The sequence below is a fragment of the Balaenoptera musculus genome, chromosome 16 (genome assembly GCF_009873245.2).
Source record: "Balaenoptera musculus isolate JJ_BM4_2016_0621 chromosome 16, mBalMus1.pri.v3, whole genome shotgun sequence".
Classification (NCBI taxonomy): domain Eukaryota; kingdom Metazoa; phylum Chordata; class Mammalia; order Artiodactyla; family Balaenopteridae; genus Balaenoptera; species Balaenoptera musculus.
Window position 1 is genome coordinate 75,751,861 of NC_045800.1, and position 25,435 is coordinate 75,777,295.

Consider the following 25,435-nt stretch of genomic DNA (forward strand, 5'->3'; position numbering starts at 1 on the left):
ATCTGTTTGCTGAGATTTTTCTATTTTTTCATTGGGTTTCAGGCATATTTGTAATTTTGATGATAGTTGCTTTAAAATCCCAATCAGACCATTCCAACATTTAATTCATCTCAATGTTGGTTTCTGTCTTTTTTCATTCAAGTTGTTATTGTCCTAGATTTTGTTATGATGAGCGTTTTGTAATTGTATCCTGGAAAATCTGGATATTATATTTCAGGACTCTGGAACCTATTTAATTTCCTTTTTTAATAGGCAGTCCCCTTGTTTAGTTGTAGCATGAAATGCAGGTTGGGAGTGTCTGTTGTACTTCTTGCTGGGCTTTGCTGATACTACCCTGGAAAAAGTGGAGTTCTGACACCCATTGCCTTGTTGTAGATGGGTGGGGTACATGGTCAGCCCCGGCCTCAGTCTCACTGACATCCTCCTTGTAAAAGTGGGGCACTGACTCACACAATCTCATTGTCTCCAGTTGAGCATGTAAGCTCAGCTCCCTGCTGGGATTTGCTGATACCAGGGGAGCAGGAAGCTCAGTACCTGCCTTCCACACATAGTTCTGCTTCTCTGATGCTGAGCTGTGGAGGCTCAGCTTCTACTGTGCCACCTGACACTAAAGAGGTGGGAAGTGGAGTGTTGACTAGTTGTCCCTTGCATAACCTTGCTTTGCCTCATTGTTGCCCGTGGAGGTAGAACCTTAGCTGCTCACTGAGCTCCCCTGACATTAGGCTGTTGGAGGCACCAAATTGCTGACCAGCCCTTCTTTATATTGCCTTACTTAATCTCATTGCTGCCAGGTAGCTAAGTAGGTTCAGCTACCCACTGGGCCTCACTGACACCAACGATGGAAAGAAAGTGGAGTGCTGAGTTGAATTGCCTTGTTCAGTCTCATGGATGGCAGTTATGGGTGGAGGCTTAGCTCACCACTGGAGTCATCTGTCATTACCCTGGCAGGGGAATCAAAACACCACTTGCTTTCACTAGGTGAGAGATGAAAAAATCAGCTCCTGGCTCAGTCCCATTGACACTACTGTGGTAGGTTAATCAGAGCACCTTCTGCTTCTTGTTGAGGGGGGGATGGAAGATCAACTCCCTGCTTGTGTTGTCAATATCACTGAGCAGGGGAATTTGAAACACTGCCTGCTTCCACCAGGAAGGGAATGGGGGATTAGTGGGGAATCAGAGCACCACCATCTGCTACCACACAGCAGGGGGTGGGTGAGTGGATTCTGTTAGACCACTCTTTTCTTGGTCCTTTGGCTAGAGAGAAAAGGCTTGGTTTTTGTTTTGTTTTGTTTATGGTCTTTTGTGGGCTTCTGCAGTACCCTGTCTGAGATATATGGGAGGTAATAAGAAAACCAATGGAAATCACCACCATTGCTCTAGCGGTACTAGATGCCTTGGTAGGCCCATAGGCAGTTTGCCTTCTTTCTACCTTTCAGAGTCTTCTGTGGTTGCTTGGTGTGTTATGTCCAGCATACATGATAGTTTGATTAATTGTGATGTTTCTGCATGTCATGGATTACAAACATCCCATTTACCACTGGCAAGGAGAGCAGCATTGCACTCAAACAGAAAGGCACAGCCAAACCGATACTAAAATGCCATCTTTGCATGGGTATCTCCTGCGATCACTCCTGGTACCAAGTCTGTATTGATCAGAGCAAAATCACAGTACTTAGTAATTAGTAATTTGAGCTGTGAAATTTTAATATAAGGAATTATTAATTATAACAGCAGATTGCAGTATTGAAGGATTCACTAGTAAGAAATAATGAGAACTCTAAAGAATAGGATTTGCCTGTAATAATTGTAAAAAATATTGGAACTATGCTTTACATATTCTTGTGAACTACAATTTTTATTAAAAATCATGCCATGTAAACCACTCCCACTTGTGAGTTAGTATATATACATTATTACTTTCATTTACTATCTGCTGTTCCTTGTTATGCATTAACACAGTTTATTTTTAAGTTGCTTTCAACTGTTTATTGTGAACTAATTTGCAAAGCACATGTGATGGCTAATTTTATGTGATAGAAACTCTTTTTGTATGTTAAACCACTCTCACATTCCTGGAATAAATGCCACTTGGTCATGGTGTATAATCTTTTTTTAAAATATGCTGTTTAATTTAGTTTGCTAGTATTTTGTTGAGGATTTTTCGATCTATAGTGACAAGGAATTTACATCCGAAGTTGTTTTTGTGACGTCGTCTTTTTTTAAACAAGGATAATGCTAGCATCATAGAATGAGTTAAGTAGTGATCTCTCCTTTGCTATTTTATGAAAGTTTGGGAAATTCTTTAAATATTTGGTAGAATTCACCGATGAAGCCATCTGATTCTAGACTTTTCTTTGTTGGGGGTAGGGGTTTGATTACTAATTCAATCTCTTGTTATGGATCTGTTCAGATTTGTATTTCTTCTTGAGCCAGTTTTGGTAATTTGTGTGATTCTTAGAATTAACATTGTCTTATGATTACTGTTGGTGCATTTGTCTTTTAAATTACATGAGAAACAAAAAGAGGAGTTACTTTTTTTTTTTTTTTCTTTTCCCTCTTTTTTACTATTGTGGTACTGTTGCACCTTCTGGTTGTTGATTCATCTATATTTTTATTTTTATAGTCTTTCTAACATATCTGTTAATTTTCTAGTCTAATTTTATTTTTTAGTTCGTTATTGTTCTCTCTTTTTTTTTTTTTTTGCCACCCCACGCAGCTTGCAGGATCTTGGTTCACGAGCCGGGTCAGGCTGAAGCTCCTGCGATGGGAGCTCCGAGTCTGAACCACTGGACTAACAACAGTGAACCTCAGACCCCAGGGAATATTCATCAGAGTGAGGTGTCACGGAGGTCCTCATCTCAGCACCACCAGTGAGACAGGAACGCAATCCCACTCATAAAAAAGGAGGAGTTACTAACAAAGAAACACAACAGCACTTGTTTTTATATTTGCCTATGTAGTTATCTTTACTGGTATTCTTTATTTGTTAATATGGCTTTAAGTTACTGTCTAGTGTTGAGTATCCTTCCTTTTCAGGCTAACAGACTTAGTTTAGAATTTCTTGTAGGGTAGGTCTACACTGACTTAGCTTGGACCAAACTTTAATCAGGCTTCTCTCGCCCTCACAAGCCCCTGAACTTTGGCTGTCCCCCAGTGTGACCAAGCACAGAAATACAGAATATATCCTCCCATCCCTTAACAGCTCATTCCAAAAACGGCTTAACAGAGTCAGACAAATTTCCAGTCAGACTACCCCATCACGCTGTTTGTTCACCTCCTCCACTCACTCAATTTCCTCTCGAGCTCCCGCTAATCCTTCTTATTCCTCCCTAGAAAAGAAAAGCCTTTTTCTATTTAATTTTGAGACGCTTTCCGATCCTTAAGTCAGGGCATTATTTCTATTGCAATTGTCTTTTTTAGAAGCGTCTCTTTACCCGAAGCCTGGGTTTATTTTTGATATCCAACGCGCTATCTTGCTTATCTTTTTCACTGCTGAGAGAAATGCTACCATTTACTGTTTACTTTTAAACAGTATCATCTTATTGCTAGTATTTCCTAGTATTTAATTCATTTAATTTCTTAGTATTTAAAGTAACTTTCCTGTTCATATTCATAATTCACATTGATTTACAACTTTGCTTCCTTGGGTAGCCTGGCGTTTAAAAGGCACACTGGCTGTGAGACTGTTTTTTCTGAGGTACTAAAAAAACTCAGGGCTGCATACAGTAGAAGTGATAACCCTAACCCACAATCTCTGAATTGCTAAGGAACAAAAATGTTACCGAAATTCTTTCAAGGTACTGGGCGAGCAGGCTTCTGGGAAATGGAGTCTGGAAGTTTCGTGAGCTCACCGCGCATGGTCATGGGAACCGGTCTCTTTTTTTTGCGGCTCCTTCTGCGCATGTGTAATAGCCTGGAGGCTCTGCCTCTAGAAAGCCTCGGGGCGACTGTGGCAGGAGCGTCAGGGTCTGCGCGCCACTCAGGGAGCTGGTGCGGCCCTAGTGGGAGTGGCGGGCGAGGCAGAAGGGGTGGGCGAGGGCCGGGGGGAGGGGGGGCGGCCCGGGGGAGGGGGGGCGGCCCTGCGCGGCTCCAGGGAGTAGGCGAGGGGCTGCGGTGCCGGACGGTGGGGAGGGGCAGGACCCGCGGCGTAAGAACCTGAGAGGGCAGGTGGTGGCGGCCTTGGCGGAGTTTCTGGCTGGAGAAGTCGCCGGCGTCGGGCGTGGGGACGCCAGACCTCGGTGAGGCTGCAGATTCCGCGACGCAGGCCGCCTGGTCTCTGCGGCCACGGGAGTGGGGCACGTGCACATGCGTGATGGGTGCGCCCTGACCGCGAGTGGGGGGCGACTTTGAGGGTGGCTTGGGTGCAGGGCAGAGCTAGGTATAAAGGAATTATCTGGGAAAGTTACCTACGTGAGACTTAATTGTCTCGTCTGTAAAACTCAAGATATTAATAACAGGTGCCTCGTGGGGTTGTTCAGAGGATTAAATACCATAGCACAGTGGCTGGCAGTAAATGTTAGCTACCGTGGTTCATAGAAATAATTCTTCTTACTCGTTACTTTATGGCTCACGACCTCTCACTTAGGTCAGTATAACTAACTCTCCCCACTGTAGCAGATTAGAACACTGAGACGGAGAGGACAGTTATATAGACAAAGCCACAAAACTATCAGATAACAAACTAGAAGACAAACTCAGATTTTCTCCACATGTCATGGTCTTTCGCATTTACTATCTTGGTTATAAAAGCCAGCACTGCATCCTCCCCAGAACTTACCAAAAATAATTTGACGTGTGAAGAAATAATTTGAACGGTTGAGTATTACCATGTAGCGGCTCTGTTTCTGGGATTTCTAGATGTCTTCGGAGTCCTTGGGACAGACAGCATAATTGTTTCTGAGTTAGTTCTGTAACAGTCTAGTTTTGTGTTCTGAGCAGCCTTGGTTTGAGTTTATTGAAGGTCCGACCTGAGATTCTATGGAATAATGGATACTAAGAGTTGAACTGCGGGCCTGGGTGAAGGTTCCAATTTAAATGAATTTGTTCCTTAGGTGCATTTCTCATCTACCTTGGAATAAAGCACCTTTTGTGAAGTAAGAAGGAGGAGTCTCTAGGAACAGAATCCGACGTGGGAGAGAAGCACTCCACCATTTGAGCGAGTGTCTTAGCAGAGGCAGTAGTTCCTAGGAAGGAGCAGATCCCAGGTTTGCACCGCCTGCTCAGAATGAGTGAGATTTGGATGATGTTGCCACATTCAGAAGTAGTCACAGGCTGCCTAATGGAGGAAAGTCTGGACCAGTTTTCAGAAGGCAGGGGAACTGGGCTGAGAGGAATGAAGGAGGGTTAGGCTACTCAGGAAATATAACTTCATTGGAGAGCTTCTGAGGACATGGTGTGAGGAAAGGAGCTTTACAGCTAGATTGGAATGAATTCTGTTTTAGCAATCCCGGTTTGACCCCCACTCTCTATTTTTCACTCGCTCATCCCAGATTCTGAGCTCTTAGCACAGTGAATCTGGCATCTAAAAATATGCTGATGATTTTCTTATACACAACAGTATAAGAAGAACTTTCTATTTGTCTTGTTAAAAGTTGGGAAAAATTGGTCCTGAGGGTGTAAATGAATTTCCCTGGCTTTGTGTTAGTGGCAGAGCCAAGAATAGATGTTGAGTCTCCTGATACCCAGGCCGGTTGCTGCTGCATCATCATTGGTAAAATGTTTCTTAAAAGGCAGTCTTTTGAGGATCTATATATACTTTTTTTTTTTTAACTTTTATCCATATTTAAAAATTTTTTTTTAATTAGTTGATTTTTAAAATTGAAGTATCATTGATTTACAGTGTTTCAGGTGTACAGCAAAGTGATTCGGTTACACATACATATTCTTTTTCAGATTCTTTTCCATTATAGATTATTACAAGATATTGAATAGCTTTATATATATAACTATATTTTATAGTTCCCTGTGCTATACAGTAGGTCCTTGTTGTTTATCTATATATATACTTTAGGAAAACACTTAAAAAGTAACCTTAAAGTGCCTCCTTCCCTTTTTCCGTAGCTTTGGGTGAATTCTCTACCTCAAGCAGTAAATAAGAAAATATACATGTACATTACAACATTTGCTGTATAACGTAATGAAAGCTTAGTGTTCCTTCATTTAGGGTATTGTTATTTGACCAATTTCCTTGTAATTTTAAATTTTCTCTGAAATAGAGGAGTACATATATTGTTTAAAAAAAAAGTAGAAAATAATTACATTCACCTAATGAAAAATTGCATACCCAAGCTCTGCATGACCATATCACAGTCACACATAGACATGTGAGTACTTTTTTTCATATGTCCCTTCCTGCCCCTTCTCCAGGATGAAAAGGATATTCTCCCACAGGGAAGCATTTTACCCAGGCTATTTTTGTAGCCATTTAAATAGGCAAATCCAGGAGTTGCAGGCAGTCTGTATCTCTAATGACTTGATTCCTCTCTTTCTATCCCAGCTATACCTTCAGAGATTTCAGCAGTTTTCCAAGACCAGCAAAATATGAAGAAATCTTATGTGAGTTGTTGAAGTCTTTCTACACTATTTAACAATGTATTTTATGAGGTTGATGACTCCTATACTTGAAATGGAAAAGTAGAAATAGATAAAATGAACCTGAGGGAAACAGCATAGCATAATGGTTCTCAAATTTTAATGTGCATTAAAATCACCTGGAAAGTTTGCAAAACATGGAATGTGGCCTGAGATTGCAGGTGATGGTGATATTGAGGTCTACAGGCCAGTAACATTGGAATAGCAGGTCACTAGAGCAGAGTTGGCAAGGAGACACATACACACAGATCCTAAGAAATTATGTGGTTATCAGATTCAAGCTGCAAATATTTATTTATTTAAAAATTAATTTTTATTGGAGTATAGTTGCTTTATGATGTTCTGTTCATTTCTACAGTACAGCAAAGTGAATCAGCTATATGTATACCTATATCCCCTCTTTCTTTTTGGATTTCCTTCCCATTTAGGTCACCACAGAGCATTGAGTAGAGTTCCCTGAGCTATAGAGTAGGTTCTCATTAGAGCTGCAAATATTTCTGACCATTCTGGTAGTCATGGCCAAAAAAAAGACTGTGTTACATGGCTTTCATTGATCATGTGAATAAAGCTGCCTGATTCCTTTTGGAGCCAAAAGATTTTCTGGCATTGTAAGCTGAAAGAAGAAAAAACAAAAAAACCTTTTGTTTCTTTTCCGGTAAATGATGAAAACCTTTTGGTGGCAACCATGAGATAAATGCCTGTAATTATTCTTCAGTGGATGCAAAAGATGGTACCAAGCAAAACGCAGTTAAAGAGATTTTTCAGGAGGCCATATCACTGATGCTCATGTAGACAGCTTTCTGATGGTCTTGGTTTTTTTTGTTTTTTTTGTTTTGGTCCCACCCCTGGATAAAACTAGAACATCTACAGAATAAATTGACTGCATGTCCTTAAAATAAATTTCTAAAATTCTTTGTCTTGCTCAGTATGTAGAGTGTTCAGTTAAGAGAAGATTTTCTGGCAGATGTTTCTGCACCTAATCAAATTTCAATCTACTTCATGCAGAATGGATTCTGCCTCATCATTTGCTGGAATTTGGTCAGTGAAAGTCACCAATAATATATATTGTTTACATGTAAACAATTAACCATTTTAAAGTGTACATTTCAGTGGTGTTAAATACATTCACAGTATTGTGTAACCATCATCGCTATCTAGTTCCAGAACACTTCCATCATCCCAAAATAAAACCTAATACCCTTTAAAGTCATTCTCTAGTCCCCTTTTACCCCAGTCCCTGGCAACTACTAATTTACTTTTTGACTCTAAGAACTTGCTTCTTGTAGATATTTTACCTAAATGTAACTATACAGTATGTGTTTTTTTGTGTCTTTCACTTAGTATGTTTTCAAATTTCATCCATATTGCAGCATGTATCAGACTTCATTCCTTCCCCACCCCCCACCTTTATTAAGGTATAATTGACAAAATTGTAAGATATTTAAAGTACATATCATGACAATTTGATATACATATATGTTATGAAAGGATTCCTCCCATCTAGTAAATTAACACATCCACCACCTCACATATTTTTCTCTTTTTTTGTCAGACATTTAAGTTCTCCGCAGATTTCAATTATACAATCAATACAATGTTATCAATGTAGTCACCATGTTATACATTAGGTCCTCAGACCTTTTTCATTTTATAGCTGAAAGTTTGTACCCTTTTACCGAGATTTCATTTCTTTTCATGACTCAATATTCCACTGTATGGATGTACCACATTTTGTTTATGCAGGTATCAATTGATGGACATCTTTGTTGTTTCCACCTTACAGCTATTGTGAATAGTGCCACTGTCAACATTTGTGCACATTTTTGTTTGAAAACCTGTTTTCTGCCTGTATCACTGCATCTTTTCCAGTCTTGAATAGTCTCATTAAATAATTGTATTTCACTTAAAAAAAAAGAAAACCTGTTTTCAATTATGGGTATATACCTAGAAGTGGAAATGCTGGGTCCTATGCTAATTATTTTTAACTTAATGAGGAACCACCAAACTTTTTCACAATGGCTGCACAATTTTACATTTTCACCAGCAATATATGAGAGTTCCGGGTTTTCCTCATCCTCAGCAACACTTGTTAACGTCTATATTTTTTTTATTATAGCCATCCTAGTGTGTGCGAAGTCGTACCTCATTATGGTTTTGATTTGCTTTTCCCTAATGACAAATGAGCACCCTTTTGTGTGCTTCTCGGACATTTCTGTATCTACTTTGCAGACATATCTATTCATGTCCTTTGTCCATTTTTAAATTGGGTTGTTTATTATAAGAGTATTTCGGGTACTAGGCTTCTATCAGATATATGATTTTCAAATATTTCCTCCCATTCTTTGAGTTGTCTTTTCATTCTTTTGATAGTATATACTTTGAATCAAAAAGGGTTTTAATTTTTTTTAAATAAATTAGTTTAGTGGTGCTTCTTTTTTTTATATAAATTTATTTTATTTATTTTATATTTGGCTGCGTTGGGTCTTTGTTGCTGCGTGCAGGCTTTCTCTAGTTGCAGTGAGCGGGGGCTACTCTTCGTTGCGGTGTGTGGGCTTCTCATTGCGGTGGCTTCTCTTGTTGTGGAGCACAGGCTCTAGGCACGCAGGCTTCAGTATTTGTGGCTCGTGGGCTCAGTAGTTGCGGCTCATGGGATCTAGAACGCAGGCTCAGTAGTTGTGGCGCACGGGCTTAGTTGCTCCGTGGCATGTGAGATCTTCCCAGACCAGGGCGCAAACCCGTGTCCCCTGTATTGGCAGGAGGATTCTTAACCACTGCACCACCAGGGAAGCCCAAGGGTTTTAATTTTGATGAAGTTTGGTTTATCTATTTTTCTTCTGTTGTATGTGCTTTTGATGTCATATCTAAGAACTCATCGCCAAACCAAGATCATGAAGATTTACTATGTTTTCTCCTAAGAGTGTTACAGTTTTAGCTCTTACATTTAGGTCTTTGGTCTATTTTGAGTTAATTTTTGCATATATAACATGAGGAAGGGGTCCAATTTCATATATTTGTATGTGGATATCCAGTTGTCCCAACACCGTTTGTTGAAGAGACTGTTTTTTTCACATTGAGTGGTCTTGGTACTCTTGATGAGAAATAGTTCACCAGAGATGTGTAGGTTTATTTCCAGACTTTCAGTTCTGTTCACTTGATCTGTATGTGTATCCTTATGCCAGTTCCATACTGTTTTGATTCTCTAGCTTTGTGGCAAGTTTTGAAGTCAGAACACGTGAGTCCTCTGATTTGTTCTTCTTTGTTAAGGTTGTTTTGGCTATTCGAGGTTCCTTGCAATTCCATGTGAATTTAAAGATCATGTCCATTTCTGCAAAAAAGGCTGTTGGATTTTTCATCGAATTTGTGGAACACTGGGGAGTATTCTTATCTTGACTATATTAAGTATTTTATTCCACGAACAAGGAGTGTCCTTCCATTATTTAGGTCTTTAATTTCTTTCAGCAAAGTTTTGTAGTTTTCAGTGTATACAAGTCTTGGACCTCCTTGGTTAACTCTTTTCCAAAGTATTTTATTCTTTTTGATGGTATTGTAAGTAGAGTTGTTTTCTTAATTTACTTTTGGATTGTTCATTAAACTGAGATTTTGTGTGTTAATCTTGTGTTCTACAATTTTATTGAATTTATTAGCTCTAATAGTTTTTTGATGGATATTTTAGGATTTTCTGTATATAAGATCATGTCATCTAAAGATAGAGATAGTTTTACTTCACTGTTTCTAATTTGGATGCCTTTATTTCTTTTTATTGCCTGGTTTCTCTGGCTGGGACTTCTTTTACAGTGTTGAATAGAAGTGACCAAGGTGGGTATTCTTGTCTTGTTCTGCATTTTAGTGGGAAAGCTTTCAGTCTTTTACCATTAAATATGTTAGCTGTGGGTTTTTCGTAAAAGCCTTTTTATCATGTTGGGAAGTTCACTTCTATTCCTAGTTTATTGAGTGATTTTATCCTGAAAAGGTTTTGGATGTAGTCAAGTCTTTTTCTGCTTCACTTGAGCATCATGTGGGGATTTTTCATCTTCATTTGGTATATTAAATTGATTTTCTCATGTTGAACTGCTCTTGCATTCCTGGTATAAATTCTACTTTGTCATGATTCATGATCTGTTTATTTGTTTGTTCATTCATTCATTCATGCTGCACCACGCAGCTTGCGGGATCTTAGTTCCCCGACCAGGGATGGAACCCTTGCCCCCAGCAGTGGAAGTATGGAGTCCTAACTACTGGACCGCCAGGGAATTACCCATGATCCTTTTAATATGTTGTTTGGACTCAATTTTGTAGTATTTTGTTGAGGATATTACATTTATATTCATAAGGCATATTGGCCTGTAATTTCATTTTATTGTGATGCCTTTATCTAACTTAGATATTAGGGTAATTAATGCTGGCCTCATTGAATTAGTTAAGAAGTACAGTTTACCCTTGAACTACAAAGGTTTAAACCACATGGGTCCTCTTATATGCAGAGTTTTTTCAATACTAGATATTACAGTACTACACAATCCACGGATGGTTGAATCTGCAGGTGCAGAACCGCAGATAAGGAGGGATAGCTCTGAAGTTATACTCGGATTTTCAACCGCACTGAGGTCATCACCCCTAACCCCTGCATTTTTCAGGGGTATGAAAAACGTTTTTCAGGGTTTTTCTTCCTCTTTTTTGGAAGAGTTTGGGAAGGATTTGTGTTAATTCTTCTTTAAATGTTTGTTAAAATTCACCAGTGAAGTCATCTGGTTCTGGACTTTTCTTTGTTGAGAAGTTTTTGATTACTGATTTGATCTCTTTGCTTGCTATTCACATTTTGTATTTCTTCCTGAGTCAGTTGGTTATTTGTGTGTTTCTAGGAATTTATTCTGTTAATCTAAGTTTCTAATTTTTTGATGTAAATTGTTTTTAGTATTGTCTTATAACCCTTTTTATTTCTGTTAGGTTGGTAGTAATGTCTCCATTTCTGATTTTAATATTTTGAGTCTTTTTTTCTTTGTCAGTCTAGCTAGAGGTTTGTCAGTTTTGTTGATTGTTTTTTAGAGAAGCACTTTTGGTTTTGTTCATTCTATTTTTTTCTTCCACTTATTTGTCTCTCCTCTAATCTTTATTTTTTCCTTCCTCCTGCCAGAGACAAAGACCAAAATATATATATATTCCTTACTGTATCACAGTATCAGAAGGATAGAAACAAACAGGGAGAACAGCATGTGATGACAGAAGCAGAGATTGGAGTAATGCAGCTTCAATCCAGAGAATGTCAAGTATTGCTGGCCACCATCGGAAACGAGGGGGAGGCAAGGAAAGTTTCTGTCTAGAGTCCCAGAGGGAGCATGGCCTTGCTAACACCTTGCTTTTGGACGTCTAGACTCTAGAACTATGAGAGGATAAATTTCTCATTACAAACCACCAGTTTGTGGGAATTTGTTATAGCAGCCCTAGGAATCTAATCCGTGTGCCATAGATTTGTAATTATTGTTTTATGCTTTTGTCTTTTAAGTCAGATAGGGAAAAAAAGGAGTTATTAACCCAAAATATAATAATATTGGCTTTCATATATACCTTTATAGTTTTTAAAATTATTTCTTTCTTTCTTTATTTATTTGTTTGGGCTGTGCTGGGTCTTAGTTGCAGCATGTGGGCATGCGGGACCTTTAGTGGTGGCATGTGGACTTCTTAGTTGTGGCATGCAGGCTTCTTAGTTGTGGCATGTGGACTCTTAGTTGCAGCATGTATGTGGGATCTAGTTCCCCAACCAAGGATCAAACCTGGGCCCCTGCATTGGGAGCACGGAGTCTTACCCACTGGACCACCAGGGAAATCCCTACCTTTATAGTTTAATGGTGTTCTTTGTTTCTTTAACTAGCTTTGAGTTAGTGTCTTCCATTCATTTTAGCCTGAAGGACTCTTTAGGTTTTCTTGAAGGACAAGTCTATTAGCAACAAACTCCCTCGGCTTTTGTTTATCTGAGAATGGCTTAATTTCTCTTTGTTGGGAAGAACAGTATTTTTGAATATAGAATTCTTCATTGAAAGTTTTTTCTTTCAGCACTTTAATATGTCATGCCACTGCCTCTTGTCCTCCATGGTTTCTGATGAGAAATTGAATATTCCTTTTCAGGATCTCCTTTACCTGATGAGTCACTTCTCTCTTATTTCTTTCAAGATTCTCTTATCTTTGACAATTGATTATACTGTGTTTTAGTGGATCTCTTTGTGCGTATCCTACTTGAAGGTCCTTGATCTTTTTGGATGTGTAAGTTCATGTCTTTCATCAAATTTGGGAGGTTTTTGGCTTTTATTTTTTCAAATATTTTTTCTGTCTTTTACTTTCCTTCTGGTACTCCCAATATGCAAATGTTGGTGTGCTTGATGGTGTCCCACAGGTCTCTTAGGCTCTGTTTATCTTTCTTTATTCTTTTTTCTTTCTGCCTCTCAAACTGTATAATTTCAGTTTACCTATCTTCTAGTTTGCTGATTCTTTTTTCCATCTGTTCACATCTGCTGTTGAATCCTCTAGTGAATTTTTTATTTCAATTTTTGTACTTTTCAACTTCAGGATTTCTATTTGTTGATATTCTCTTTGGTGGAACATCATTCTTCTGGTTTCCTTTAATTTCCCCCCCATGGTTTCCTTTACTTCTTTAACCTTATTTAAGACAATTGATTTATAATCTTTGCCTAGTAAATCCAAAGATTAGGCCTCCTCAGGGAAGGTGTCTGTGAATTTTTTTCTTGTGAAAGGGCTATACTTTCTCATTTAAATGCCTTATAATTTTTTGGTGAAACTGTTTGAATATTATAATGTGTTAATTCAGAGATAAGATCTCCTCCCCAACCCTCAGAGTTGTTACTGTTGTGTGAGGCATAGTTTTTTGTTTGGTAAATTTCTAAACTATTTTTGTAAAGACTGTGTTCTTTGTTGCATGTCATTACTGAAATCTCTGTCCCATTTACATAGTGCTCAACTAGTGATTTAACAGAGATTTCCTTAAGTGCCTGGAGTCAACAAAACCGAAAATCTCCCCAGTCCTTACTGTGGGGTTGGTGTGTATTGGAGCATATACTCAACACCACACTGGGCAGTTTACAACTCTTCCCTCACCCTCACTTCTTATTTGTACAGAGCTTGATAGTCACCCAGAGTTGAGAGCTTAGGATCCTGTCATGTCTTTTTTGAACATGTGCCTCATCCTAGATATGTGTGGGTCTTCTAGATTTCCAGGAATATATGGAAACTTTTCAAAGCCCCAAAGCATTTCACTCCCCAGCTTTTCTTCACAGACATTTTTTTTTTTAAAGATTTATTGATTGATTGACTGATTGATTGCTATGTTGGGTCTTCGTTTCTGTGCTAGGGCTTTCTCTAGCTGCGGCAAGTGGAGGCCACTCTTCATCGCGGTGCGCGGGCCTCTCACTATCGCGGCCTCTCTTGTTGCGGAGCACAGGCTCCAGACGCGCAGGCTCAGCAGTTGTGGTTCACGGGCCCAGTTGCTCCACGGCATGTGGGATCCTCCCAGACCAGGGCTCGAACCTGTGTCCCCTGCATTAGCAGGCAGATTCTCAACCACTGCACCACCAGGGAAGCCCCCTTCACAGACATTTTTGACATATCTTTTGTTTGCTCCAGCTGACGTCCTTTGCCCCAGTGGCAGCAGCTGTTTCATTTGCCTTTAAATGTTTTCAGTAAATGCCTTTCACGTACTCATTTCTCTGATGTGAGAGGTTCTGAGCATTCTGCTGTAGTCTTTTCAGGTCTCCACCAGACAGGTCAAAACAAACAACCCCAATTGTTTGAGAAACAGCTCCATTCTGCTCTCTCTGGCACCAGGAATCTACACCAAGAATATTGGAGTCCATCTTCAAGACCACTGCTGAGCCAATGTTACTAGTTGAATTGTTTTCTGAAAATTTATTTGTTGAAGTCCTAATCATTGGTATCTCAGAATATGACCTTATTGGGAGAAAAGGTCTTTACAGAGGTAATCAAGTTAAAGTGAGGTCATTAGAGTGGGCCCTAATCCAATACTAGTGTCCTTATAAAAGGGAAATTTGGACACAGGGCTACATATAGCAGGAAGACGTTGTAGAGTTACAGGGAGAAGACAGCCATCTGAAAGCCAAGGAGAAAGGCTTTGAATAGATTCTTATCTCACAGCCCTCAGAAGGAACCAGCCCTGCTGACACCTTAATCTTGGACTTCTAGCCTCCAGGTCTATGAGATAATAAATTTATGTTGTTTAAGCCACTCAGTCTGTATGCTTTGTTATGGCAACCATAGCAAGCTAATACAGCCTGAGAGGGTGAGATGGAGCAAGGGTAAGTTAAAACAACACAAGATCCCTCCTACCAGGTTTCAGTTGCATTTTTCTTGATTAATCATTCTCTTGATTGTTGTAACCTTTGTCTATTTTCCAGAGTTCTGATAAAGTTGATTCTGATAGTTTTTGCCAGGTTTTTAGGTGTTCCTTTGGAGGGATGTGGCCCTGAGAGTTCTATGCTCTGCTGTTTTCCCTGGCCAGAGTCTGTTACCAATGACATGTTGCAGTTTTGGAGTTACTTGATCTCTCTGACGCATTTGACCCCCCTGCCTGCTCTTCTGCAAAGCCTCTACTAGCAGCTCCTATAACTTCATACAACCCTCTTTCTACCCCTCTAGTGATGTCTCCTTCAGAACAATTAAGGACTTTGACTCCTGGCAATGAATGTATCCCTGTATATTAGTTTCCTGTTACAGCTGTAACAAATTGCCACAGATTTAATGGTTTAAACCAACACAAAGTTAGAGGGAAGTCCAAATTAATCTTACAAGGTGATGACAGGACTTGTACCTTCTGGGCTGTGATGGGAGAATCTGTTTCCTTGCTTTTTTCAGCTGTTGTGGCACCTTCGTCCATTTTCAAGGCATATCACATCAGTCTCAACTCTTTCTTTACATTGTCTTCTCCTCTTCTGTAGTCACATCTCTTTCTGGCTCCTTCTTATTTATTAGGACACTTGTGATTATCCTTAGGGTCCACCTGGATAATCCAGGGTGCTCTCTTTTCAGGATTCTTAGCTAATCACATCTACAAAGGCCCTCTTGCCATATACAGTAATATTCACATGTTCCAGGGATTAGGACATGAATATCCTTAGGCCATTATTCAGCCTACCACAGCTGGGTTTTCATCCTTGACTCACTTCATATACATGTTTATATATTTATATATATACATTAATTTCTCATTCTATTTGGGTAAGTAGAAATGTGTGTATCATGGAAGAATATATATTTTGTTTTATATGCTTCTTAGAATTATGTCAGTTATCTCATTTGATATGTAAGTTACTGTACCTCCTTTTTAAAAATTTTAATATTGTACTTAAGATTGGTCCAAATTGGTTAATACTTTATTCTTTTTAATGTTATATAATATTTTATTATGAGACCATACCACATTTTAGTTTTCCATTTCTTTACTGAAAGACGCTTGTCATTTCCATTTTTCATTGTCATGTATAATACAGGCATACCTTGTTTTATTGTGCTTTGCTTTACTGCACTTCACAGATACTGTATTTTTTTTTTTTTTTACAAATTGAAGGTTTGTGGTAACTCTGCATCGAGTCTTTTGGCACATTGTTCCAAAAGCATTTGCTCACTTCATGTCTGTTGTCATATTTTGGTAATTTGCACAATATTTCAAACTTTTTCATTATTATTATACTTGTTATAGTGATCTGTGATCAGTGATCTTTGATGTTACTATTGTAATTGTTTTGGGGCACCACAAACCACACCCATATAAGACAGTGAACTTAAATGTTGTATGTGTTCTGACGGCTCCACCAACCAGCTGTTCCCCAGTCTCTTTCCCTCTCCTTGGGCCTCTGTATTCCCTGAGACACAGAAGTATTGAAATTAGGCAAACTAATTACTCTACAATGGCCTTTAAGTGTTCAAGTGAAAGGAAGAATCGCACATCTCTCACTTTAAATCAAAAGCTAGATTAAACTTAGTGAGGAAAGCATGCCGAAAGCCTAGATAGACCAAAAGCTAGGCCTCTTGCACCAAACTGTTAGTCAAGTTGTGAATGCAAAGGAAAAGTTCTTGAAGGAAATTAAAAGTGCTACTCCACTAAACACACAAATGATAAGAAGGTGAAACAGCCTTATTGCTGATATGGAGAAAGTTTTAGTGGTCTGGATAGAAGATGAAAGCAGCTACAACATTCCCTTAACCAAAGCCTAATCCAGAGCAAGGAACTAATTCTCTTTTCTTCAATTCCATGTAAGGCTGAGAGAGGTGAGGAAAGCTGCAGAAGAAACATCTGAAGCTAGCAGAGGCTAGTTCATGAGGTTTAAGGAAAGAAGACGTCTCCATAACATCAAAGTGCAAGGTGAAGCAGCAAGTGCTGATGTAGAAACTATAGCAAGTTGTCCAGAAGATCTAGCTAAGATAATTAGTGAAGGTGGCTACACTAAACAACACATTTTCAATGTAGACAAAACAGCCTTAAATTGGAAGAAGATGCCATCTAGGACTTGCCTGGCTAGAGAGGAGAAGTCAGTGCCTGGCTTCAAAGGACAGGCTGATTCTCTTGTTAGGGGCTAATGCAGCTGTTGACTTTAAGTTGAAGCCAGTGCTCATTTACCATTTGGAAAGTGCTAGGACCCTTAAGAATTATGCTAAATCTACTCTGCCTGTGCTCTATAAATGGAACAACAGAGCCTGGATGACAGCACATCAGTTTATAACATGGTTTGATGAATATTCTAAGCCTACTATTGAGACTTACTGCTCAGAAAAAAAGATTCCTTTCAAAATACTAATGTTCGTTGACAGTGCACCTGGTCACCCAAGAGCTCTGATGGAGATGTACGATGAGATTAATATTGTTTTCATGCCTGCTAACACAGCATCTGCAGCCCATGGGTCAAGGAGTGATTTTGATGTTCAAGTCTTGTTATTTAAAAAATACATTTCACAACGCTATAGCTGTCATAGACAGTGATTTCTTGGATGGATTTGGCAAAGTAAATTAAAAACCTTCTGGAAAGGATTCACCATTCTAGAAGCCATTAGGAATGTTTGTGATTCATTGGAAGAGGTCTACATATCAACATTAACAGGCATTTGGAAGAAGTTGATTTCAGCCCTCATGGATGACTTTGAGGAGTTTGAGACTTCAGTGGAGGAAGTAGTTGCAGGTATGGTAGAAATAGCAAGAGAACTAGAACTAGAAGTGGAGCCTGAAGATATTACTGAATTACTCCAATCTCTTGATAAAACTTTAATGGTTGAGGAGTTGCTTCTTCTAGATGAGCAAAGAAAGTGGTTTCTTGAGATAGAATCTACTCTTGGTGAAGATTATATGAGACTGTTCAGTTATGGGAAGAAAATACTCAGGTGCCTACCTACATTTTTTTTAATCTAAAAAAAAAATGAAATTTTATATATAGATTGACAATATAAGTTTACAGTTTATAAATAAATAGAAAGGTTTCCCAGAAGGAAGAGTAAGCAGATATTTTGGACACCCCTATTCTACAGGAGTTATATCCAAAATTATTCAATAACTCACTCCCTGAATAACTCCGTAGCTCTTTATCTTATCATAGTCCCAAATGGTACTCTCTTATGTGCTAATTGTTTTTCCTTTAACTACGTTTTTTAGAGGTATCCATGGTTATGCTGTTGCCCCAGGTTCATGTATGTTACTCTAATGTTGTTTAACCACTCAGAATTTTACCTCCTCAGTGAAACCCACCCTAATAGCAGGAATAGAACTTCTGTCCCCTTTGTAACTGCAATCAACTTTGCTCATCTTTTCACAATAGTAACATCTTATTGTAGTTATATGCTTGTATGTTTGTCTGTTTTTCAGATTATATGCTTCTTGATAACAGTAACATTGCTTTGTCTTCAGATTCCCCCAAAGTAGGATAGTTTTTATGGCATGCAGGCATCAATAACTTATACCAGTAGTAGGGAATATCTGTTATGATTTCTCCCTATCCAACCAAGTACAGTGCAGAAGTAGACATCCCAAAACATATTTTGATTGACTCTGAATAGTGAACAGTATAACCATTCTCATGTAGCTTCTCCATGTCTTCCAATTCTGATTACTTAAATTTGAACACAAATGTCCTATTTCAGGAATCCTTATCATTTGAGGATGTGACTTTGGGCTTCACCCAGGAGGAGTGGCAGCAGCTGGACCCTGATCAAAGGACACTGTACAGGGACGTGATGCTGGAGAACTATAGTCACCTCGTCTCAGTGGGTAAGGATTGTTTTCCATGTAGATTCCTAGTATGCATGTCCTTTCTTGGTTGCTGACATCTGTGGAAATTTTTTGAGTTTGAAGATATTTAGGCTTGAGATCCAGGGTGACAAGAAGAAGGACTGTTGAAACACCATAAAGAATTTTTTTTCCCCAATAATAGATTGAAATTGGTCCCTGAAGCTTCATTTTCTGTTTTCTTCAGGAGCCCTAAAGCCCATGAGCCTAGCGCAATTCCCATGTCATTTCCCATTCACAGGGTATTGCGTCCCTAAACCAGAACTGATCTTCAGGTTGGAACAAGGAGAGCAACCATGGGTATTAGAGGAAGAGTCCCCAAGCCAGAGCTACCCAGGTGAGTTAGGGTGTATTAAACAGAAGGACACCTGGTGATAGGTACGAATTCTTTTTAATCTTAAGTGTTGCTCATGTGTTCATTTTTTCTTTTAACATCTTTATTGGAGTATAATTGCTTTACAGTGTTGTGTTAGTTTCTGCTATGTGACAAAGTGAATCAGCTATATGCATACATATATCCCCATATTCCCTCCCTCTTGCATCTCTCTCCCACCTTCCTTATCCCACCCCTCTAGGTGGTTGCAAAGCACTGAGCTGATCTCCCTGTGCCATGCAACTGCTTCCCACTAGCTATCTATTTTACATTTGGTAGTGTATATATGTCAGTGCTACTCTCTTACTTCGTCCCAGGTTACCCTTCACCCTCCCTGGGTCCTCAAGTCCATTCTCTACGGCTGTGTCTTTATTCCTGTCCTGCCCCTAGGTTCATCAGAACCTTTTTTTTTTCTTTTAGATTCCATATATACGTGTTAGTACATGGTATTTATTTTTCTCTTTCTGACTTACTTCACTCTGTATGACAGACTGTAGGTCCATCCACCTCACTACAAATAACTCAGTTTTGTTTCTTTTTTATGGCTGAGTAATACTCCATTGTATATATGTACCACATCTTCTTTTACATTCGTCTGTCGATGGGCATTTAGGTTGCTTCCATGTCCTGGCTATTGTAAATAGTGCTGCAATGAATATTGTGGTACAAGACTCTTTTTGAATTATGGTTTTCTCATGGTATATGCCCAGTAGTGGGATTGCTGGGTCATATGGTAGTTCTGTTTTTAATTTTTTAAGGAGCCTCCATACTGTTCTCCATAGTGGCTGTACCAATTTACATTCCCACCAACAATGCAAGAGTGTTCCCTTTTCTCCACACCCTCTCCAGCATTTATAGTTTGTAGATTTTTTGATGATGGCCATTCTGACCGGTGTGAGGTGATACCTCACTGTAGTTTTGATTTGCATTTCTCTAATGATTAGTGATGTTGAGCATCTTTTCATGTGTTTCTTGGCAATCTGTATATCTTCTTTGGAGAAATGTCTGTTTAGGTCTTCTGCCCATTTTTGGATTGAGTTTTTTGTTTTTTTGATATTGAGCTGCATGAGCTGCTTGTATATTTTGGAGATTAATCCTTTGTCAGTTGCTTCGTTTGCAAATATTTTCTCCCATTCTGAGGGTTGTCTTTTCATCTTTTTTATGGTTTCCTTTGCTGTGCAAAAGCTTTTAAGTTTCATTAGGTCCCATTTGTTTATTTTTGTTTTTATTTCCATTTCTCTAGGAGGTGGGTCAAAAAGGATCTTGCTGTGATTTATGTCATAGAGTGTGCTGCCTATGTTTTCCTCTAAGAGTTATATAGTATCTGGCCTTACATTTAGGTCTTTAATCCATTTTGAGTGTATTTTTGTGTGTAGTGTTAGGAAGTGTTCTAATTTCATTCTTGTACCTGTAGCTGTCCATTTTTCCCAGCACCACTTACTGAAGAGGCTGTCTTTTCTCCGTTGTATATTCTGGCCTTTTATCAAAGATAAGGTGACCATATGTGCATGGGTTTATCTCTGGGCTTTCTATCCTGTTCCATTGATCTATATTTCTGTTTTTGTGCCAGTACCATACTGTCTTGATTACTGTAGCTTTGTAGTGTAGTCTGAAGTCCAGGAGCCTGATTCCTCCAGCTCCATTTTTCTTCTCAAGATTGTTTTGGCTACTCGGGGGTCTTTCGTGTTTCCATACACATTGTGAAATTTTTTGTTCTAGTTCTGTGAAAAATGCCACTGGTAGTCTGATAGGGATTGCATTGAATCTGTAGATTGCTTTGGGTCGTATAGTCATTTTCACAATGTTGATTCTTCCAATCCAAGAACAAAGTATATCTCTCCATCTGTTTGTATCATCTTTAATTTCTTTCATCAGTATCTTACAGTTTCCTGCATACAGGTCTTTTGTCTCCTTAGGTAGGTTTATTCCTAGGTATTTTATTCTTTTTATTGCAATGGTAAATGGGAGTATTTCCTTAATTTCACTTTCAGATTTTTCATCATTACTGTATAGGAATGCAAGAGATTTCTTTGCATTAATTTTGTATCCTGCTACTTTACCAAATTCATTGATTAGCTCTAGTAATTTTCTGGTAGCATCTTGAGGGTTCTTTATGTATATAGTATCATGTCATCTGCAAACAGTGACAGTTTTACTTCTTTTCCGATTTGGATTCCTTTTATTTCTTTTTCTTCTTTGATTGCTGTGGCTATAACTTCTAAAACTATGTTGAATAATAGTGGTGAAAGTGGGCAACCTTGTCTTGTTCCTCATCTTAGCAGAAATTATTTCAGTTTTTCACCATTGAGAACGATGTTGGCTGTGGGTTTGTCATATATGGCCTTTATTATGTTGAGGTAGGTTCCCTCTATGCCTACTTTCTGAAGGGTTTTTATCATAAATGGGTGTTGAATTTTGTCAAAAGCTTTTTCTGCACCTATTGAGATGATCATATGGTTTTTATCCTTCAATTTGTTAATATGGTGTATCACATTGATTGATTTGCGTATATTGAAAAATCCTTGCATTCCTGGGATAAACCCCACTTGATCATGGTGTATGATCCTTTGAATGTGCTGTTGGATTCTGTTTGCTAGTATTTTGTTGAGGATTTTTGCATCTTTGTTCATCAGAGATATTGGCCTATAGTTTTCTGGTTTTGTGACATCTTTGTCTGGTTTTGGTATCAGGGTGATGGTGGCCTCGTAGAATGAGTTTGGGAGTATTCCTCCCTCTGCTATATTTTGGAAGAGTTTGAGAAGGATAGGTATTAGCTCTTCTCTAAATGTTTGATAGAATTCACCTGTGAAGCCATCTGGTCCTGGGCTTTTGTTTGTTGGAAGATATTTTTAAAAAGTTTCAATTTCAGTGCTTGTGATTGGTTTATATTTTCTATTTCTTCCTGGTTCAGTCTCAGAAGGTTGTGCTTTTCTAAGAATTTGTCCATTTCTTCCAGGTTGTCCATTTTATTAGCATATAGTTGCTTGTACTAATCTCTCATGATCCTTTGTATTTCTGCAGTGTCAACTGTTACTTCTCCTTTTTCATTTCAAATTCTGTTGATTTGAGTCTCCTCCCTTTTTTTCTTGATGAGTCTGGCTAATGGTTTATCAATTTTGTTTATCTTCTCAAAGAACCACTTTTGGTTTTATTGATCTTTTCTATCATTTCCTTCATTTCTTTTTCATTTATTTGTGGTCTGATCTTTATGATTACTTTCCTTCCGCTAACTTTGGTTTTTTTTTCTTCTTCTTTCTCTAATTGCTTTAGGTGTAAGGTTAGGTTGTTTATTTGAGATTTTTCTTTCTTCTTGGGGTAGGATTGTATTGCTATAAACTTCCCTCATAGAACTGCTTTTGCTGTATCCCATAGGTTTTGGGTCATCGTGTTTTCATTGTCATTTGTTTTTAGGTATTTTTTGATTTCCTCTTTGATTTCTTCAGTGATCTCTTGGTTATTTAGTAGCATATTGTTTAGCCTCCATGTGTTTGTATTTTTTAATTAATTAATTAATCTATTTATTTATTTTTGGCTGCATTGGGTCTTCATTGCTGCGTGGGCTTTCTCTTGTTGCAGTGAGAGGGGGCTACTCTTCATTGCAGTTCATGAGCTTTTCATTGCAGTGGCTTCTCTTGCTACAGAGCACAGGCTCTAGGTGCGTGGGCTTCAGTAGTTGTGGCTTGCGGGCTGTAGAGCGCCAGCTCAGTAGTTGTTGTGCACAGGCTTAGGTGTTCCATGGCATGTGGGATTTTCCCGGACCAGGGCTCGAAACCGTGTCCCCTGCATTGTCAGGCAGATTCTTAAGCACTGCACCACCAGGGAACCCCATATGTTTGTATTTTTTACAGTTTTTTTTCCTGTAATTGATATTTAGTCTCATAGCATTGTGGTCGGAAAAGATACTTGATACTATTTCAATTTTCTTAAATTTACCAAGACTTGATTTGTGACCCAAGATATGGTCTATCCTGGAGAATATTCCCTGAGCACTTGAGAAGAAAGTGTATTCTGTTGTTTTTGGATGGAATGTCCTATAAGTATCAATTAAGTCCATCTTTTAATGTGTCATTTAAGGCTTGTGTTTCCTTATTTATTTTCATTTTAGATGATCTGTCCATTGGGGAAAGTGGGGTGTTAAAGTCCCCTAGTATTATTGTGTTACTGTCCATTTCCCCTTTTATGGCTGTTCACATTTGCCTGATGTACTGAGGTGCTCCTATGTTGGGTGCATAAATACTTATAATTGTTATATCTTCTTGGATTGATCCTTTGATCATTATGTAGTGTCCTTGTCTCTTGTAATAGTCTTTATTTTAAAGTCTATTTTGTCTGATACGAGAATTGCTACTCCAGCTTTCTTTTGATTTCCATTTGCATGGAATGTCTTTTTCCATCCCCTCACTTTCAGTCTGTATGTGTCCGTAGGTCTGAAATGGGTCTCTTGTAGACAGCATATATACTGGTCTTGTTTTTGTAGCCATTCAGCCAGTCTGTGTCTTTTGGTTGGAGCATTTACTCCATTTATATTTAAGGTAATTATTGATATGCATGTTCCTATTACCATTTTCATAATTGTTTTGGGTTTGTTATTGTAGATCTTTTCGTTCTCTTGTGTTTCCTCCCTGGAGAAGTTTCTTTAGCATTTGTTGTAAAGGTGGTTTGGTGGTGCTGAATTCTCTTAACTTATGCTCATCTGTAAAGGTTTTAATTTCTCCGTCAAATCTGAATGAGACCCTTGCTGGGTAGAGTAATCTTGGTTGTTGGTTTTTCCCTTTCATCACTTTATATATGTTCTGCCACTCCCTTCTGTCTTGTAGAGTTTCTGCTGAAAAATCAGCTGTTAACCTTATGGAGATTCCCTTGTATGTTATTTGTTGCTTTTCACTTGCTGCTTTAATATTTTTTCTTTGTATTTAATTTTTGATAGTTTGATTAATGTGTGTCTCGACATGTTTCTCTTTGGGTTTATCCTGTATGGTACTCTCTGTGCTTCCTGGATTTGATGGACTATTTCCTTTCCCATGTTAAGGAAGTTTTCGACTATAATCTCTTCAAATATTTTCTCAGACCCTTTCTTTTTCTCTTCTTCTTCTGGGACCCGTAAAATTCGAATGTTGGTGCATTTAGTGTTGTCCCAGAGGTCTCTGAGACTGTCCTCAATTCTTTTCATTCTTTTTTCTTTATTCTGCTCCCTGGCAGTTATTTCCACCATTTTATCTTCCAGCTCACTTATGCATTATTTTGCCTCAGGTGTTCTGTTATTGATTCCTTCTAGAGTATTTTTAACTTTGGTAATTGTGTTGTTCATTACTGTTTGTTTGCTCTTTAATTCTTTTAGATCCTTGTGAAATGTTTCTTGTATTTTCTCCATTCTGTTTCTGGGATTCTGGATCATCTTTACTATCATTACTCTGAATTCTTTTTTAGGTAGGTTGCCTATTTCATCTTCATTTATTTGGTCTTGTAAGTTTTTACCTTGCTCCTTCATCTGTAACACATTTTTTTGTTGTTTCATTTTTCTTTTTTTTTTTTTGATGGGTGGTGCTGTATTCCTGTCTTACTGGTTGTTTGGCCTGAGACGCCCAGCAATGGAATTTGCAGGCAATTGGATAGAGCTGGGTCTTGGTGCTGAGATGAGGACCTCCGGGAGGCCTCACTCTGATTGATATTCCCTGGGGTCTGAGGTTCGCTGTTAGTCAAGTAGTTTGGACTCAGAGCTCCCACCACAGGAGCTCAGGCCCGACCTCTGGACTGGGAACCAAGATCCCACAAGCTTTGTGGCACGGTTAAAAAAAAAAAGGAAGAAAGAAAGAAAAAAAGGAGCAGTATAATATCAAAGAATAAAAAACAAAATAAAATTAGAAAGGTAAAACATATATTAGGAAAAATAAAACTGTAATTGAAACATCTGCAACAAGGTAAAATAAAACCACAAGAGAAAAAAGAAAAAAAGAAGAAAAAAAGGGCGGGCGGGGAGCAAGCCAAAAGGAGAGATCACTAACAAAGTATAAAAAAATAAAATTAGAAAAATAAAAGATTTATTAGGAAAAATAAAAATATAAAAGAATCAACAACAATGAATCAACAAGGTAAAACAGAACTGGTGGGGGAGTGACGTTTGAGCATGGGGTGGGGTCTAGGCGGGGCGACGTTCAAGTGTGGGACGGGGCATAGGTGGGGTG

General features: G+C 38.5%; 1 protein-coding gene across 5 annotated transcripts in view; it reads left to right on the forward strand.

Annotated features, from left to right (window-relative positions):
* The window catches only part of LOC118882820 (zinc finger protein 33B-like), a 57,874-nt gene that overhangs the window by 16,748 nt on the left and 15,691 nt on the right, over positions 1 to 25,435 (forward strand). Inside the window, exons 1-5 of one of the 5 annotated variants that reach the window (XM_036829149.1) lie at positions 3,919 to 3,990; positions 5,052 to 5,204; positions 6,497 to 6,555; positions 18,736 to 18,862; positions 19,122 to 19,217. In XM_036829149.1, coding sequence (XP_036685044.1) covers positions 6,541 to 6,555; positions 18,736 to 18,862; positions 19,122 to 19,217 — 238 coding nt within the window. In that variant the 5' untranslated portion in view covers positions 3,919 to 3,990; positions 5,052 to 5,204; positions 6,497 to 6,540. Of the gene's footprint in view, positions 1 to 3,918; positions 3,991 to 4,115; positions 4,239 to 5,051; positions 5,205 to 6,496; positions 6,556 to 18,735; positions 18,863 to 19,121; positions 19,218 to 25,435 lie in introns of those variants that run through there. The other 4 variants (XM_036829150.1, XM_036829153.1, XM_036829151.1 and 1 more) reach the window with 4 other exon arrangements.